Source organism: Berghia stephanieae, chromosome 3, assembly GCF_034508935.2.
Source record: "Berghia stephanieae isolate SIO BIC M18660-M18661 chromosome 3, UCSD_Bste_1.3, whole genome shotgun sequence".
Classification (NCBI taxonomy): Eukaryota; Metazoa; Mollusca; class Gastropoda; order Nudibranchia; family Aeolidiidae; genus Berghia; species Berghia stephanieae.
Genome location: NC_088362.1, coordinates 53,435,520 through 53,450,519, shown reverse-complemented (window position 1 = coordinate 53,450,519; position 15,000 = coordinate 53,435,520). Strand labels below are relative to the sequence as shown.

Here is a 15,000-nt window from a genome sequence, read left to right as displayed (position 1 = left end):
TGAGAATGTTTTGACAATTTAGATAAGTTGGGGGCTATCTCTAGACGCACATAATTACAGGTCCGACAGCCGAGCACAATTATGGGCTTGATTTAAAAGTTGTAAAGGACAATATTTTGCTTTGGTTTGAGAGTAGTTCTGTTAAAACAATGAGACAGTGACAATCTGGGTTATCAGAGACCTGCACATCAGTATACCTCGGGTTATCTTAATCGATCGATACTTAAAGAAAATGTTCTCTAGCCAAATTGGAAAAAAAGTGTTTTGTCAAAAAACTGCAGGCTAACAAAACATGTCCTCACCTGTGTGGAATGGGGTATCTCTTCGTTATATTCCATCGTGACCATTCTTGACTGACAGCTGAGGAAAGCGAGAAAGAAAGAAAGCCAGAGCCATTAGCATAGGGTGAAAGATGTAAACCTGGTAATTGGCAAACATAAAAGAAATGAAAGACTTGTTGGAAGTAAAGATAAATATGTAAACAACCACGGCGCCTAAATAGCATGGAAGAAAGAGTGAGTTATTACAAATATGTGAACAATAAATTGTTCCTTGAGAGAAACATTGAAAAGGACAACATCAAAAGCGAGGGCAGAGCAATTTGGAGAAAATTATAGCTGACTCGTAACGCCATTGAATTTTCATATCGAGTTTTCAATTCATTTTAAAACTTTCATAAGAGTCAATACATATGAGCCATCGTTCAAAGTATTCTCTTTCATATCCCGAAACTGTCTAGACCGAAAATAATTCGTGATATTCATTAAGGATTTCCTAAGGTGTAATGATCGCCCTTACCGCTGATATTCCTCACTCATAAGTGTAGGCGTATCGTGTCCGTTTCCAGGGGACAGATCCCAATTTTCTATAGACTCTGGTCCTCCAAATAGTTGGGGGCCCAGAGAGTCGTGATTCATCGGAACCCTGTAAAATGTATAAAAGTGTTGGCTTGACATCCATTGCATAAAATCAATGTTTGGAATGATAATAATAGCTCTTAGTATTCTTTTAAAGATCTAAAGACGACACAATATGACTGAGTGGTAAAGTTACCAGATTTAATTCTCGAGATGATGTGTACTTTACATTCAGTAAAGGAAAACATTTTGAAAGCAGAGTTTCTAAATTATGTGAAATTAACTCAATTTTAACGAACGTTATTAATGATAAAAGTCAATAGTATGTTTATGTGATATAATCTTAATTATTCTCATATTATAAAGAAAGAAAAAAATCATAAAAACAGTTTGAATGTCAGCTTTGAACATAAAGAGTAAGAATTTGGCTTAAACAGAAATATCTCAACCACCACCAAGCGTACACACCCAGATTCAGATGTGCATATTATATTAACAAAATCTCTTTTTCTCTCTCTCTCTCTCTCTCTCTCTCTCTCTCTCTCTCTCTCTATATATATATATATATATATATATATATATATATATATATATATATATATATATATATATATATATATATATATATATAAAATATATATCATATATATATATATATATATATATATATTTGAATTCGTATTGACTCCTGCAAGTCTGTTTCATCCTTTTTCTTTGGGCAATCTTCAGGGAGTGAAATCGTTATTGTTGCTACTATTTTCTATAATTACTTGTTGTTTCGTACTTCCTGTGAATTTTAGTGTTGAGATTATCATAGTTTTCTGTCTGCATGCGGATGTGAGTTCATTTCGAGCACAGTATTTCGCGGTTTTTATGGCATACCTTATATATATATAATATATGTATATATATATATATATATATATATATATATATATATATATATATATATATATATATATTGAACATAAAAGGTGGTGTACCTGCTGTGCCAAAAAGCGTCGTGATTCTGTACATCTCCACGTGTTGGTATTAACAAACCCACTATATCTGTTGGTGTATTAGATATTGGGGAAGGCGACGATGTGCTTGGTGTCGATGGAGGCGATGATGACGAATGGTCGTGTGAATCAATACGTGATGACGTTCCGTAAGCATTGTGAATAGACTGCGATTGTAAAGAAGCAGTCCAAGACAGACTTTTTGGACGGTGGGCTTTTGAGTCAAGTGATCTTATAGTTATAGGCGTATCATCCTGAGCTGAGACACATTGAGATGAACTTGGTATAGTATGAGTGCCTTTCTTGATATCTTCAAACATATCATTGGATGTTTGACTAGTTTGTGTCTTGGCTTTACATGGTGTAGGATTTTCCTTCCATTTATCAAATTTGACGATTGCATTTGTTACCAAATGGACGCTTTGATCTGTGTCATTATTGCCTTTTTCATTTGAATATAAAACTCCTTTGTAACCCTTGATTGGTGACTTGCCATTGGCCAGGGGTTTTCTTACTGGGTTCTGACGGTGATAGCTTGTGGTTGGTGGTTCCTTCTGAATAGGAGTAAATCCACCGGAAGATTGTAGTTTTGCTTTACACACAGAACTATCACTTTCAATATTGGAAGACTTATTTTTGTTCGTAAACGCTGTCAAGGGTTTGTTTGATTTTCGACAAATTACTTCGGTATTTGCGAATGGTGATTTTGTTGGCTCAGCCTCATTTAAGTGATCATTGTATTTGTCACATGACATTTTTGAATCAGTGACAAGAGTACATCTATTCATAGAGCGACTGTTAGAGGTTGGTTGGTTATCGAGAGATTCAAAAAACTGGCCTCTCTCCTCATAACTATTGCATGCATTTTGGTCGTTCATATCTCTTCTGCGATAAATGCCACGATGGTTGATATTTATTTTAGCTGTATCTCTACAGATACATTTTGTAGTGTTGGAATGTATTGTTTGACAATTGTTGTTGATATTGGTGTGACACTGGCATGCTTTTAAATTGTTTGATGTGGTCAGCGATGGACAAGATAGTGCAAACCTAGGAGTGAGTGAAACGTAAGGAAAAGTAAAACATTTCACAAAAATATCACTTTACGAGTATATTAGCTTACTTTTAATGGATGAGTGCACATGTTGATGAGTTTTGTCACAATGAAAAGACTTATGAAGAATAGTGATGTCTTTGTCAGACCCAAGTATATTTCAACAAAAGCACTATCATTATCTGAACAACTCTAGGTGAGATAAAAACAATAGCAATGTCAAACAAAATTTGAACTTGAAGTTGAAAGGTTGATGAATCGAACAATCAAAATGTAATAACAATGATAAAATAGAAACAAAGAAAAAGTGTGTGAAAATATCTGAATAATAAGGAAAAAGTGAAAATGAAAAAAAAAACTAAAGATCTTACCTGGATTCCAATTGATTCCAATCATTTTGACAATTGTGGTTCTTACTATTGTCATGGTGACAGTTGTTCACATGTGTGTGGTTTGGTAGAAAATTTCCATTGAAGGCGTCTATAGATAATGCCTCTGGTATGAAATAAGCAGAAAACAACACGAAATTATACGTGCTCTCCATACCAATAAGGTATACAGAACAAACTTTGTCTCCTAAATAAAGGCATTTATAAGAACTCAAATTCTACAGGCAAGCATAATATCCCGGTTTTTAAAATACATTTCCTCTTTATAACACAAGTAAATTTAGACCTAAATGTAAAAATACTATTTCATCCTTGGTTAATATTGTTTTGGGACAATGGGTCACATTTTTGCCCTTTGCATAGAACTTCTTTTTTATAAAACCTCTTACTCGGGCAAGTCACATTTTTAAGCCTTACGTGTTTCTTTACACTATATATTATTTGGATTTGGTACTTGTAGCAATTGTTCCCACTGCTTTATGTCACATTTGGGTCCTCAACGACAGCTCTGTGTTGTAATATTGAGCTTATGAAATGTCAATAAACCAATCGAACGTGATAGATAAAATCAATAGATACCAGCATTTCATGGGTTGTAAAAACATTTTATATAACTGACAGTTCCCATGCCAATATCTAAAGTGATGGAGACATTTCCCACACGATAAACCGCCCACGCGGATGCCTTTCTCGTGCACGATAAGAACAAAAATCCCAGTCAATTGGGCAAGACGACAGCGTCTTATCGATTACATCTTCAATATTCCCCATCCCCTCGTCACTCTAAAGATTATCACACCATTATAAAATCTATAATCGTAGTTGACGATTCAAAAAATATATTGATGAATTAATTGCTTTCTGGGGTAACTGAAAACAGCATTTTTTATTATTTTTAAGTTGTATTTTGGCTGGGAATGTTATTCAGTCTGCACGTAAATTTCTAAATCTAATATCGACTTATAAAATATTTAAGATTTTACCCAGCTGGCAAATGTGCTTTGATTAAAATGTTTGGACTTAAAAGTTCGTCTTGACTCTCTATAATTTTTAAAAACCCTCCTAATTTTAATTATTTTGACTTTTGACACTATTGTCTTCACATAGCAATTCCGTCATTATACTGGATTGGCGCGATATGGCATATAAATAATACACACACACACACATATACACACACACTCACATATATATATATATATATATATATATATATATATATATATATATATATATATATATATATAAATGTGTGTGTGTGTTAGTGAGAGAGAGAGAGAGAGAGAGAGAGAGAGAGAGAGAGAGAGAGAGAGAGAGAGAGAGAATCACAATATATATTTGATTTCAACATATTTCATTCTAATTTTCACTTCCAATTTCAATATTCCGTGTGGTATCAATGCGGACATGCACCAACTATTATATTATAATGAATTATCATCTTAAACAGCGTATAAATTGGCAAAGCTGTATTCCGAACAATGCTCTTGATATGATTTCGTTATCAAATTCACTTAGCCATTTAAATTCTTTTACATTGTTTATAAATGTTACTCGTCACAACGAGAATTGTGGCTAAGTGCACCTATGCTTGCCCAAGCGTTAATGTAATAAGCATCCCTCGAGAGACGGGAGGAATATGTAAATCGACATCATATAGACTAGTGACAGATAGATAAATGGAAATTATGATGTAAGACAAATAAAAACGTAAACGTTAGGCTAAACGTAAATTGAAACCTGACAATTTAATTTAGTGGTGACAAAAATCTTGTTTTTGACGTAATCTTTACGATATAATATAAATATAAGTAATGAAAAAATGGTGAAGAGTAGTTAAGGGCGGAGAAATCTTTACATTTTAAAATCAGTTTGGCTTTGAATCAACGGGCAAGAAATTACTTAAAAAATTGTCTTGCTGTACTCAGTCCAAAATGAGTTCCAAAGTATGACGGAATGAAATTATCTAAACAGCAATATGATATACATGCTTATTTATTTATATATATATATATATATATATATATATATATATATATATATATATATATATATATATATATATGTGTGTCTGTGTGTGTGTGTCTGTGTGTGTGTGTGTGTGTGTGTGTTTATGTCTAAAGAGAGAGAGAGAGAGAGAGAGAGAGAGAAAGGGAGAGAGAGAGAGTAAATTCAGAGAGTACTTACCAATTAAAGGCGATGTTGGAGTGTTTTGTTTGGAGTACACAAAGGCATTATCATTGCACTGGTGACTATCGGTAGGTAAATGTTGTGATATCAGGGGAGGCTGGAAGACAGATTGATTTCGTTATTGATTCTCAAAAATTTAGTCTATCTAATTATAATGTAATGAAATAACAAGAAAGAAAAATAGAAGTTAAAAACTTTCCACACACACTTTTTCAGATCTTTATCTTACATCAGTGCCTGCCCCTTCGTTTGTCACTTTGATATAATGAAATTGAAACGTATTACAGCTGCAGCATTTTACACTAATATGATTTTTTAAAAACTATTAAAGACAGATTTGAATTTTAAATCTATTGCAATCTAACATAACTCGTTGTTTATATTGCCTTAATACATCGATTAGAGCAATCATATGAAAATACTTGTTTATTTTGTGCAAGAAGAAGTTGGTGAAAGGCTACTTACATATCTAAAAGCATTCTTCTTAAAACGCCTAAGGACGGCAATGCTTTCTTGTATGTTTTTCTTCAACCTTTCAATCGACTTGGGATCAAATGTTTGGTTATCGTCCTGTAGAATTAAACCAATTTAATTTAAAACATTATCTCCAAAAAAATGAGCAATTCGAACATCGGATATCAACATCATTGTAAACAGTAATTTAGAAATGTTTTTAGTGACAGAATTATCAACATGTGTAGGATCACAAACTCTTCTGATTTTACAATTAGGTCTAAAATTACGTGTGTTATAAAGAGGAAATGTAACCGCTAGTGAATTCTTTTATGATTCTACAGTAGATATGTTATAATATAATAATAATGCTGAAAACTTATATAGCGCTATAACTCCGAGACACCAGACTCTAAGCGCTTAAATTACAAATTACTTTGGCTGAAACATACTCATTCACACACACAAGCACACACACACACACACACACACACACACACAACACAACACACAACACAAACCAAACCTATCTTGCTTCTCATACCATCTACTAAAATCGAAACAAATATGTTTTAAGCGAATGTTTAAAAATAGACAAAGATTCTTTTTCACGAATGCTCTGCGGTAAGGCGTTCCAAATAGAGGGTCCGAAATGAGAAAAGGATCTCATTCCAGCATTTTTCCGAATTCGAGGGACAACTAGTTTTGTGGAATCACTGGCCGAACGTAAGGGGCGGGGTTTTGAATATCTTTCAATTAGTTCTGAAAGGTAGGAAGGGGCAGTACCTTCAAGACAACGATACACTAAAACACAAGCTTTGAATTTAATTCTTTTCTCAACAGGCAGCCAATGCAGGTCATGAAGTAGAGGTCCGGCAGAGTCGCACCTACGCTTCATAAATACTAGTCTGGCAGCGCTTTTTACATATCGATCACAATGATTTAAGAGCCGATATTGATTTTCTAAAAGACAATGTACGTATATCGCCCGTTTCCACGGTTTCAAGTGTGATGAGCAATGCTTCAGCAACCATATGAAAGTAAATGTTCAGTCCATACAGTACAAGTCGCATGCTGGGCACCCTTTTTTGCCCTTGCACTCTCACAATATGGTCACCACCCACCACCTATTGCTATGTATTAATCATACTTCACGCCCATTTCAATCAGGGTATGTATGTTTAAGTGCCTTATCCAAGAAAAAAACGAGTTACGTTATCGTTGTCCTCCACCCAATCATTAACAACGCTCAACATCATTTTACTTTCATTCATGACAAGACGTTGAGCCAAATAGCCAAGAAGTAATAAAAAATAGAGATATTTTAAATTTTGACTAAATACACTTTAGTAATCGCCAGTGACTAATAGAGGTATTGGATATCTGGAGAAACATATTATCATAATCTTACAGCGTAATATTCTGTTTCCACCTCAACGTCTTTGTGCACAAGTCTCCAAATGTCCCGTAGATCTAGTTGTCTTGAAAGGGTGGTCTCGCATAAACTCTCCTGTTAAGAGATATTACCCATGCATTTGAATGAGGTAGAATCATTTGATTAAAAAAAAAACAATTTAAAAAATAATGGATGATGACCACCCTTTTAATATCATTACAAGTCATGAATGTGGCTGAGCCAGGTTTATCCCAGTTTGAGGTTCAGTGAGACAGCAATTATAATGTTTTTTTCTAACTGAGAATTGGGAGGACGCAGTAATGTCTGAGATGAACACATTTTACGCGTTCACCAAAATAAGATATATTTATCCAGAATCTAGAAAGAAAGGATTGGAATGGATGACTTGGTTTTTTAAAATGCTAAGATTCAGATTCAATATCTACTGTTAGCGTATTGATGAGACATTGGAAAATGTGTAATACTCTATTTAAAGAATAATTAATTCCACAAGCTTATAAATGGCATACTTTTCATCACAGAGCAAAAAATCTAAAACCACAAAGCATCTAGATACTATAAAGTGAGTCAAAAAGAAATGCAACTGTTCTGCAAGCCTCGTGAATCTCGCGTATTTTTAATGTCATTATTTTGAGCGTTATTAATTAATCATCAAATAAAATTAATTGGATATTCTTGATATGATGAATTCCGATAAACCTCCTTATTATTAACGCTAATGTCCTTGTAATTGTTTTTTGTTGATGGATGTCTATGGTCTTGGCGATTTTTATTGCCTGTGCGAATGTGTGTGTGTGTGTGTGTGTGTATGTCTATGAGTATGCGTGTGTGTGTGTGTGTGTGTGTGTGTGAATGAGAGAGAAAGAGAGAGAGAGTGTGAGAGAGAGAGTGAGAGAGAGAGAGAGAGAGAGGGAGAGAGAGAGAGTTTGTTGTGAGTTATGTGTGCTCTTGTTAAAAATCGTAATTGATAATGATGGTGTTAACAATAAAGTTGATGATTATGATGATGATATTGATGATGATAATGATGATGATGATGATGATGATGATGATGATGATGATGATGATGATGATGATGATGATGATGATGATTATGATGATGATGGTGATGACGATGATGATTGTTATGATGATGATGATGATGATGATGATGATGATGACGATGATGATTATGATTATGATAATGTTGGTGACATGGATATCTATTTATTGCTATTGATTATGATGAGGATAATGATAATAATCACCATCATCATCATAGTCGTCATAGTCATCATCATTACTACCATCATTATTGGCACTATTATTATTATTATTATTATTATTATCATTATTATCATCATCATCATTATTATTATTATTATTATTATATTATTATTATTATTATTATTATTATTATTATTATTATATTATTATTAATACTATTATTATTATTATTATCAGTATCATCATCATCATCATTATTATTGATGAAGCATCAATAACAGATTACTTATACACAATTACAAGATTTTATTACAACGATAAATCATAGACAGCTACACCTTTAAATTCCATTGTCTGTTTACATTCTATCAATTGCTTTGTAAATCAAGAAAGATTCCCTAGTATTAAAAATTAATCCATTGTAATCCTCAATACCGAATAACGTGTCTTTTTGTGCCTCTTCATTTTATAGAAAAAGTGGAGACAAAAATATACAACAATAAATGTTACTTTTGTATGGGTCTCTTTGTGAACGATATTATTCACAATAGATTGACCACTCTCTCGTTTTGTGTCGATGATCCATTCAATCTTCAGTTCTATTCTTTTGCTAATTGAGACTTAAAATCAACCTTTGTATCTGATTGGTTGGAACAGCAATCTACCTGCTGGCTGCAACGATCACTGATTGACATATTTGGTAAATTATAACTACATTTGCGAAATACCGTGATTTTATTGTAAACGCCGGTATGTTTCATAGAATATAGAACACCATAGATGTCTTATAAAATAAATGATATTTAAATAATAGTACGTTTCCTTAAAGATTTCGTAATTATAATATTCGGAGCCAAAATAATTACTAACCTTGCAAGACTCAGAACGCAGTTTTCCAATAGACATGAATTCATGTCTTTGGTTGATACCTATAACGTGGTCGTGTCCTCGTGTCTGCTAATAAAATTCAAGACGTCCTTTTATCACAGTCTGCGTGCTTTACCGTTTGTTTATTGCAAAGTGATCGAGATTGTAGGTGTTTGTTATCGATGATTAATTTATAAGGACAAGGGAAAGGTGTGTCCTTGTGCCAAATCGACTTCCCTGTGACCTCCGTGATCACAGCCTCTCCCAAATGAATGCACGTGTAAAAGATAAACCCTAAGCAGTTGATACTTGTTCAAAATACAACCGTTGATTTAGTTTGTTCAGTATTACTATAGGTCTTTAGTTTGGTAAAAGCACACACATTATATTTATATATATATATATATATATATATATATATATATATATATATATATATATATATATAATATATTAATTTCATAGATTTGTCCTTTTTACGAATTATAATATAACACAATTTTGTCTCTCCTTCGATAATGCTTCTGACTGTTATTAATTATGAGCTGGGAAATGACTGGTGTACTGTCATGTAAACAATAATTACAACCTTATAAAACAGGTGAAGTTGAAAATCGAACATAGTGAGAAAATGTAACCAATATATTGATCTTTGTGTCGGACGGAGTCTGGACGTTGGATGGCATTTTGATTTGCATAAGCGAGACCTTGGCTATTCCTAAAAGCACCTTTACCGAAACAGGCTATACTTGCTCATCCTTTCGTATTTTATTGACTAAATTGTCAGCTTTACGGGGTTTTACTTCCCGTCCGCAGTTCTCATTACCTTAATCATAAGCACGAGTGCATAATTGAAAAGGAGGAGAGGGAAATGGCCTGAACAGAACTCTGCCCATGGCAAACGACTGATTCAATTTTTTAAAAACACAAATTTGTAGTGGTTTGGTTGATATGAAAACTGTCTTCTACAATTGGGTGTTGGTTGAATTAGTTCATTCTTTTGCTACCGCATTGATTCTTCTGGTGAGTATATCTGCTCCATCTTTCGTAATACCATTGCGCAGATTAAGATTTCAGAACACCATAATTTTAATTTCTCTTGGAAACAAATTATAAAAGTAAAATTATTGTTGCCTAGCTTAAGATTGAGAAATTTACTATAAAAAAGAGGGCTACTAAAAGGCTGTTAATTTTATAAGGTTAACTGAATAGCCCTTGGAGTAAATAATGTACGGACTACATGGTTTCCACATGAAGACTTGCAAACGCGAATCTACACAAATCTACCAAATCCATTCCCAATTTCAGGCACAAGTTAAAAGTGGCGATCAGTGTTCGCCTATTAGTTCCATTATTCAGCAATTTTCCGCTCGTTTGATCTTGTTGTCAGTGCCTGGACACTTGAAGTCAAGGAATTGATTAAACAATATGGACGTGATCAGAAAAGCTTTAAAACGACCGGGCAGCGAGAAAGAAGCCTCATCACAAATAATATGTATGAACCCCTTTAGTACAACAAATATGGCCATTTATATAGGGCATCATTACCTTGGAGTCATAATGCTTAACGTTATTCACAATTTTCCATTTCATACGCTTATTGGGCAGCATTCTTGTACTCCAGCTCTTACAGTTGCTGCCAATGCCTATATCAAAATATTCAGTCACACCTGAGTCAAGTAAAGTTATTAGTCTATAAAGTGTCTTACACGAGACCACAGTGCCACTCCATTCTTCCATGTCACACATCCAGTAATTGAACATTATCAGCATGTTTGATTGTGTTACAAAACCGCAACTTTGAACTGTTTAAGCCATGATATTTAGATATTTTTTTATCTTGAATATTTATATTGAGCAATAATCACTAAATGTGCTCATCTCAACTGCATCATCCACCCAGACCGAGAACAGGATATTTAAATGTAAATAAATGTGAAATCAGTCCTTTTATAAGACTCAGAGAGCTGGGATGTGACATAACAAATAACATTCAATTTTTTGTCAACAAATGTCAACATTCCATCTTTAAAATTAAAGGAACTTGATAGAATATCGAAAGTGAAGCGTGAGACGAGACCAATCATTGTTCATTGAGAGAGAGAGAAGGTGAAAGCCATGAAAGAGGTAGAGTTGAATTGGGCATACACCAGGGTCCTGATAGTACAATTGGAGTGTACATACTCGCATCACAAGCAAAGGGATCGTTATCGATCCTTGGTGCAGCAGACTTTTTTCATACCCCCCCCCCCCCCTGTCTGATTAACGCTACTGAAACCGGGATAATTCCCGGCTCCATGGAAGGACATTTATTACTGCTATATTATTTATTTCTAAATACTACTACTACTACTACTACTACTACTACTACTACTACTACTACTACTACTACTACTACTACTACTGCTACTTCTACTACTACTACTACTACTACTACTACTACTACTACTACTGCTACTTCTACTATATTACTACTACTAGTACTACTAATACTACTACTACTAACTACTACTACTACTACTACTACTACTACTACTACTACTACTACTACTATACTACTACTATATACTACTACTATACTACTGCTACTACTACTACTACTACTACTACTACTACTATACTACTACTATACTACTACTATACTACTACTACTACTACTACTACTACTACTACTACTACTACTACTACTACTACTACTACTACTACTACTACTACTACTACTACTACTACTATTACTACTACTATACTACTGCTACTACTACTACAACTACTAAGAATGGAGTCCTCGGTATATATGTGATCAGACAAGCAATATATTGGACGCTCTAAAACAAAAGAAGGATTGAGAGACCAAAAGAGACATGTAGACGATGGGCTAAAAGAGGAGATAAAGAGACAGGATCGTCAAGTCCCCAGTAGATGAAGATGGCACAGAACCGGATACGCCGGAGGGGTACAGATTCAACCTGGGTTTTAGTAGAAAAGTAACCAAGGAAATAACGTAAGAGCGGGCAAGCCAGCCTACAGGGGATTAATTTCTCAATTCCTTAAGAAAAGAGATATTATAGTATGTATCATAACTTATTCTTATTTCAGCATAAATAGAGCTGAACATGTCGTTATAAACAGAAAAAAATAAGATAAATATGAGCTTATATTTTGGGCATTCACCATGCTCAATGCGTTTTACAATATTTCATGTATTCTTCCTGTAAGCCATTTGGGAACAAAATGTTAATTTCATTAAGTACACATTACCAATTAGATTCCCTAGTTTATACAGGTAAGATTCTTGCCTGTGACACAATGCAGAGGGACAGAGTTCCCTACAATAGTCACCCAAATAGCCAATGACCAAGGTCAAGATGAGAAAATGAGGTTCTATATTCCTTCGTCAGCGATAACAAATTTTCACTATTTATAACAAGATGGTCTCACTTTATAGTGGAATTAATACATAGCTCACTGGCGTTTCGTAATCTTGTTTTATAGATCAGCATGACAAACAAAGTTATCACTTTTACAGCATACGACTTTGATATCCAAAAAAATAGTTTCACTTTCTAAAAAAAATTGACAGCTTTTTCCCTGGGGAATGCAGATATATTATCAAATATGTCAAGACGCAGACCAGTAAGAGGATTACGGGTTTCTATCATTTTTACTAAGCATAGAGACGGCCGGTTATTGTCAACATGATATATCTCATCTCTTTTACTACCGATTTGTCAGACAGGCTATTTATGTTTTTTTGGATTAAAACTTGTCAATTTCAATGTAAGATTTATCCAAGCTCAGTGTAGAATTAATTGAAATCAGATTTTATTATTATTATTATCATTATTATTATTATTATTATTATTATTATTATTATTATTATATTATTATTATTATTATTATTATCATCATTATCATCCCTCATTATCATTATTATAATTAGTATTATTATCATAATTATTATTACTATCATTATTATTATCATTATTGTTATTATCATTATTATTATTATTATCCTTAGTATTATTATCATTTTCATTATCTACATCATCATCAAGATCATTATTATCATTATTATTATATTTTTATTGTTCATTATTATTATTATTATTATTATTATTGTTATTATTATTATCATAATTATTATTATTATCATCATCATCATCATCATTATTATCATCATAATCATTATTACTTTATGCTCTATTTATGCCCTGCCATTGAAGAGAATGGAAGGTAAAAAATACACAAATATATAACTTATGAAAACACATAATTTTCCTTTGGCGATTAACGTTACAACTGAAAAAATCTTCTGTCAAAAATGATGGCATACCTCTCTCTATTATTAATATGTTGGTGACAACGTGTGGACATGTTGGAGACGAATACTACTTCAAAATGACAGGCAGCGGAATCCCTCAGGACTTTCGTGTAGTTCTTTGATAACTTATGTGCTCACCAACTCTTTTTTTTCTACTCATAGATAGCTTCATTGGTGCATATTTCGTCTATACCTCGGTCGACGATTTTGAAGTTTCGAATCCGATAGTATGCTCAGTCAGACCTCACTAATTGTATATCATATATTGTGTTAACTTTATCGATGTACTTATTATTCAAATGGCAAAATCGTTGACTGAAAAACACATTCAAACGGTCCTTAATATCGCGACTTCTGTTTAGTAGGATGTCGGTAAAAACTGACGCAAAATAAGCACTTTCTCTGAACAATTGTATCTCAGTCATCCCTATCTTAACGTTTGAAGAACGATTCTTTTTTTTTTTTATTATAGTCGTCACAGCTAAGAATTTCGGATTCATTGTTGCAAACCAAAATCACGGAAAACAAATCGTGAAAATCAACCCATCTTTTATTTTTTTTTTGTAATTACGTGAAGTGCCATACCCAAGGACAAGATTGAGTTGGAAAGAATCTAATTCTTGATTTAACACAAAGCGTATTTTGAATTGTGTATAAGAGAAAATGTGATTAATTTTGGCAAACAAGGCGTAAATCCATTCAAAAACTACTCATGAGGATGAAGAGAAAGAAAAAATGAAAAGGGACACAGTCAATTTCAGATGAAATTCCTTTTGTCCAATACAATGTGGAAAGGTGAAATAACCAAGGCGTCATCCGCAGTGCAACGTGTCAAAGTACAGAAAAAGAGCTTATTTTCTTGTTCAAACCTGGGAACTCCAGATAAAAGTGTAGCAATTGATGATATCGTAAAATATATGACTTTGTATAGGACTCTCTGCAGGCAGCGAAATCATATGAAACATCCATAAGACTGGCTTGCCATTCAAAAACGGACTCTGGACGCAAAATTATACCAGAAATAGAAAAAACGGATTCCAATAATTTCATATCTTCCGTTGCAAATTCATTGATCTCCATAAAATGTTCAACAATATGACATAATAGAATGATTCTCTGACACTTCCAAATGACCCTATAATGCAACATACGATGGCGTTGTGAGTTCGAAACCAATAACTTTTTATTCAACTGTCAAAATATTTTTTTATGTTCTTTCAAATATTGTAAACAACGAGTATTGTG

At 33.3% G+C, this 15,000-nt stretch overlaps 1 protein-coding gene across 9 annotated transcripts in view; it reads right to left on the bottom strand.

Annotated features, from left to right (window-relative positions):
• Nucleotides 1-15,000, bottom strand: part of LOC144968002 (uncharacterized) — a 156,929-nt gene that overhangs the window by 100,615 nt on the left and 41,314 nt on the right. For 7 of the 9 annotated variants that reach the window (XR_013644492.1, XR_013644494.1, XR_013644493.1 and 4 more), the window contains exons 19-25: nt 7,356-7,454; nt 5,957-6,061; nt 5,489-5,588; nt 3,284-3,407; nt 1,841-2,908; nt 799-924; nt 303-360 (exon numbers count right to left, since the gene is read on the bottom strand). Coding sequence is in view for 4 of the 9 variants with exons in the window: in XM_078905922.1 (XP_078762048.1) it covers nt 303-360; nt 799-924; nt 1,841-2,908; nt 3,284-3,407; nt 5,489-5,588; nt 5,957-6,061; nt 7,356-7,454 (1,680 nt within the window). In the remaining 5 variants the exon portion in view is untranslated. The remainder of the gene's footprint in view (nt 1-302; nt 361-798; nt 925-1,840; nt 2,909-3,283; nt 3,408-5,488; nt 5,589-5,956; nt 6,062-7,355; nt 7,455-15,000) is intronic. The other 2 variants (XR_013644496.1, XM_078905923.1) reach the window with 1 other exon arrangement.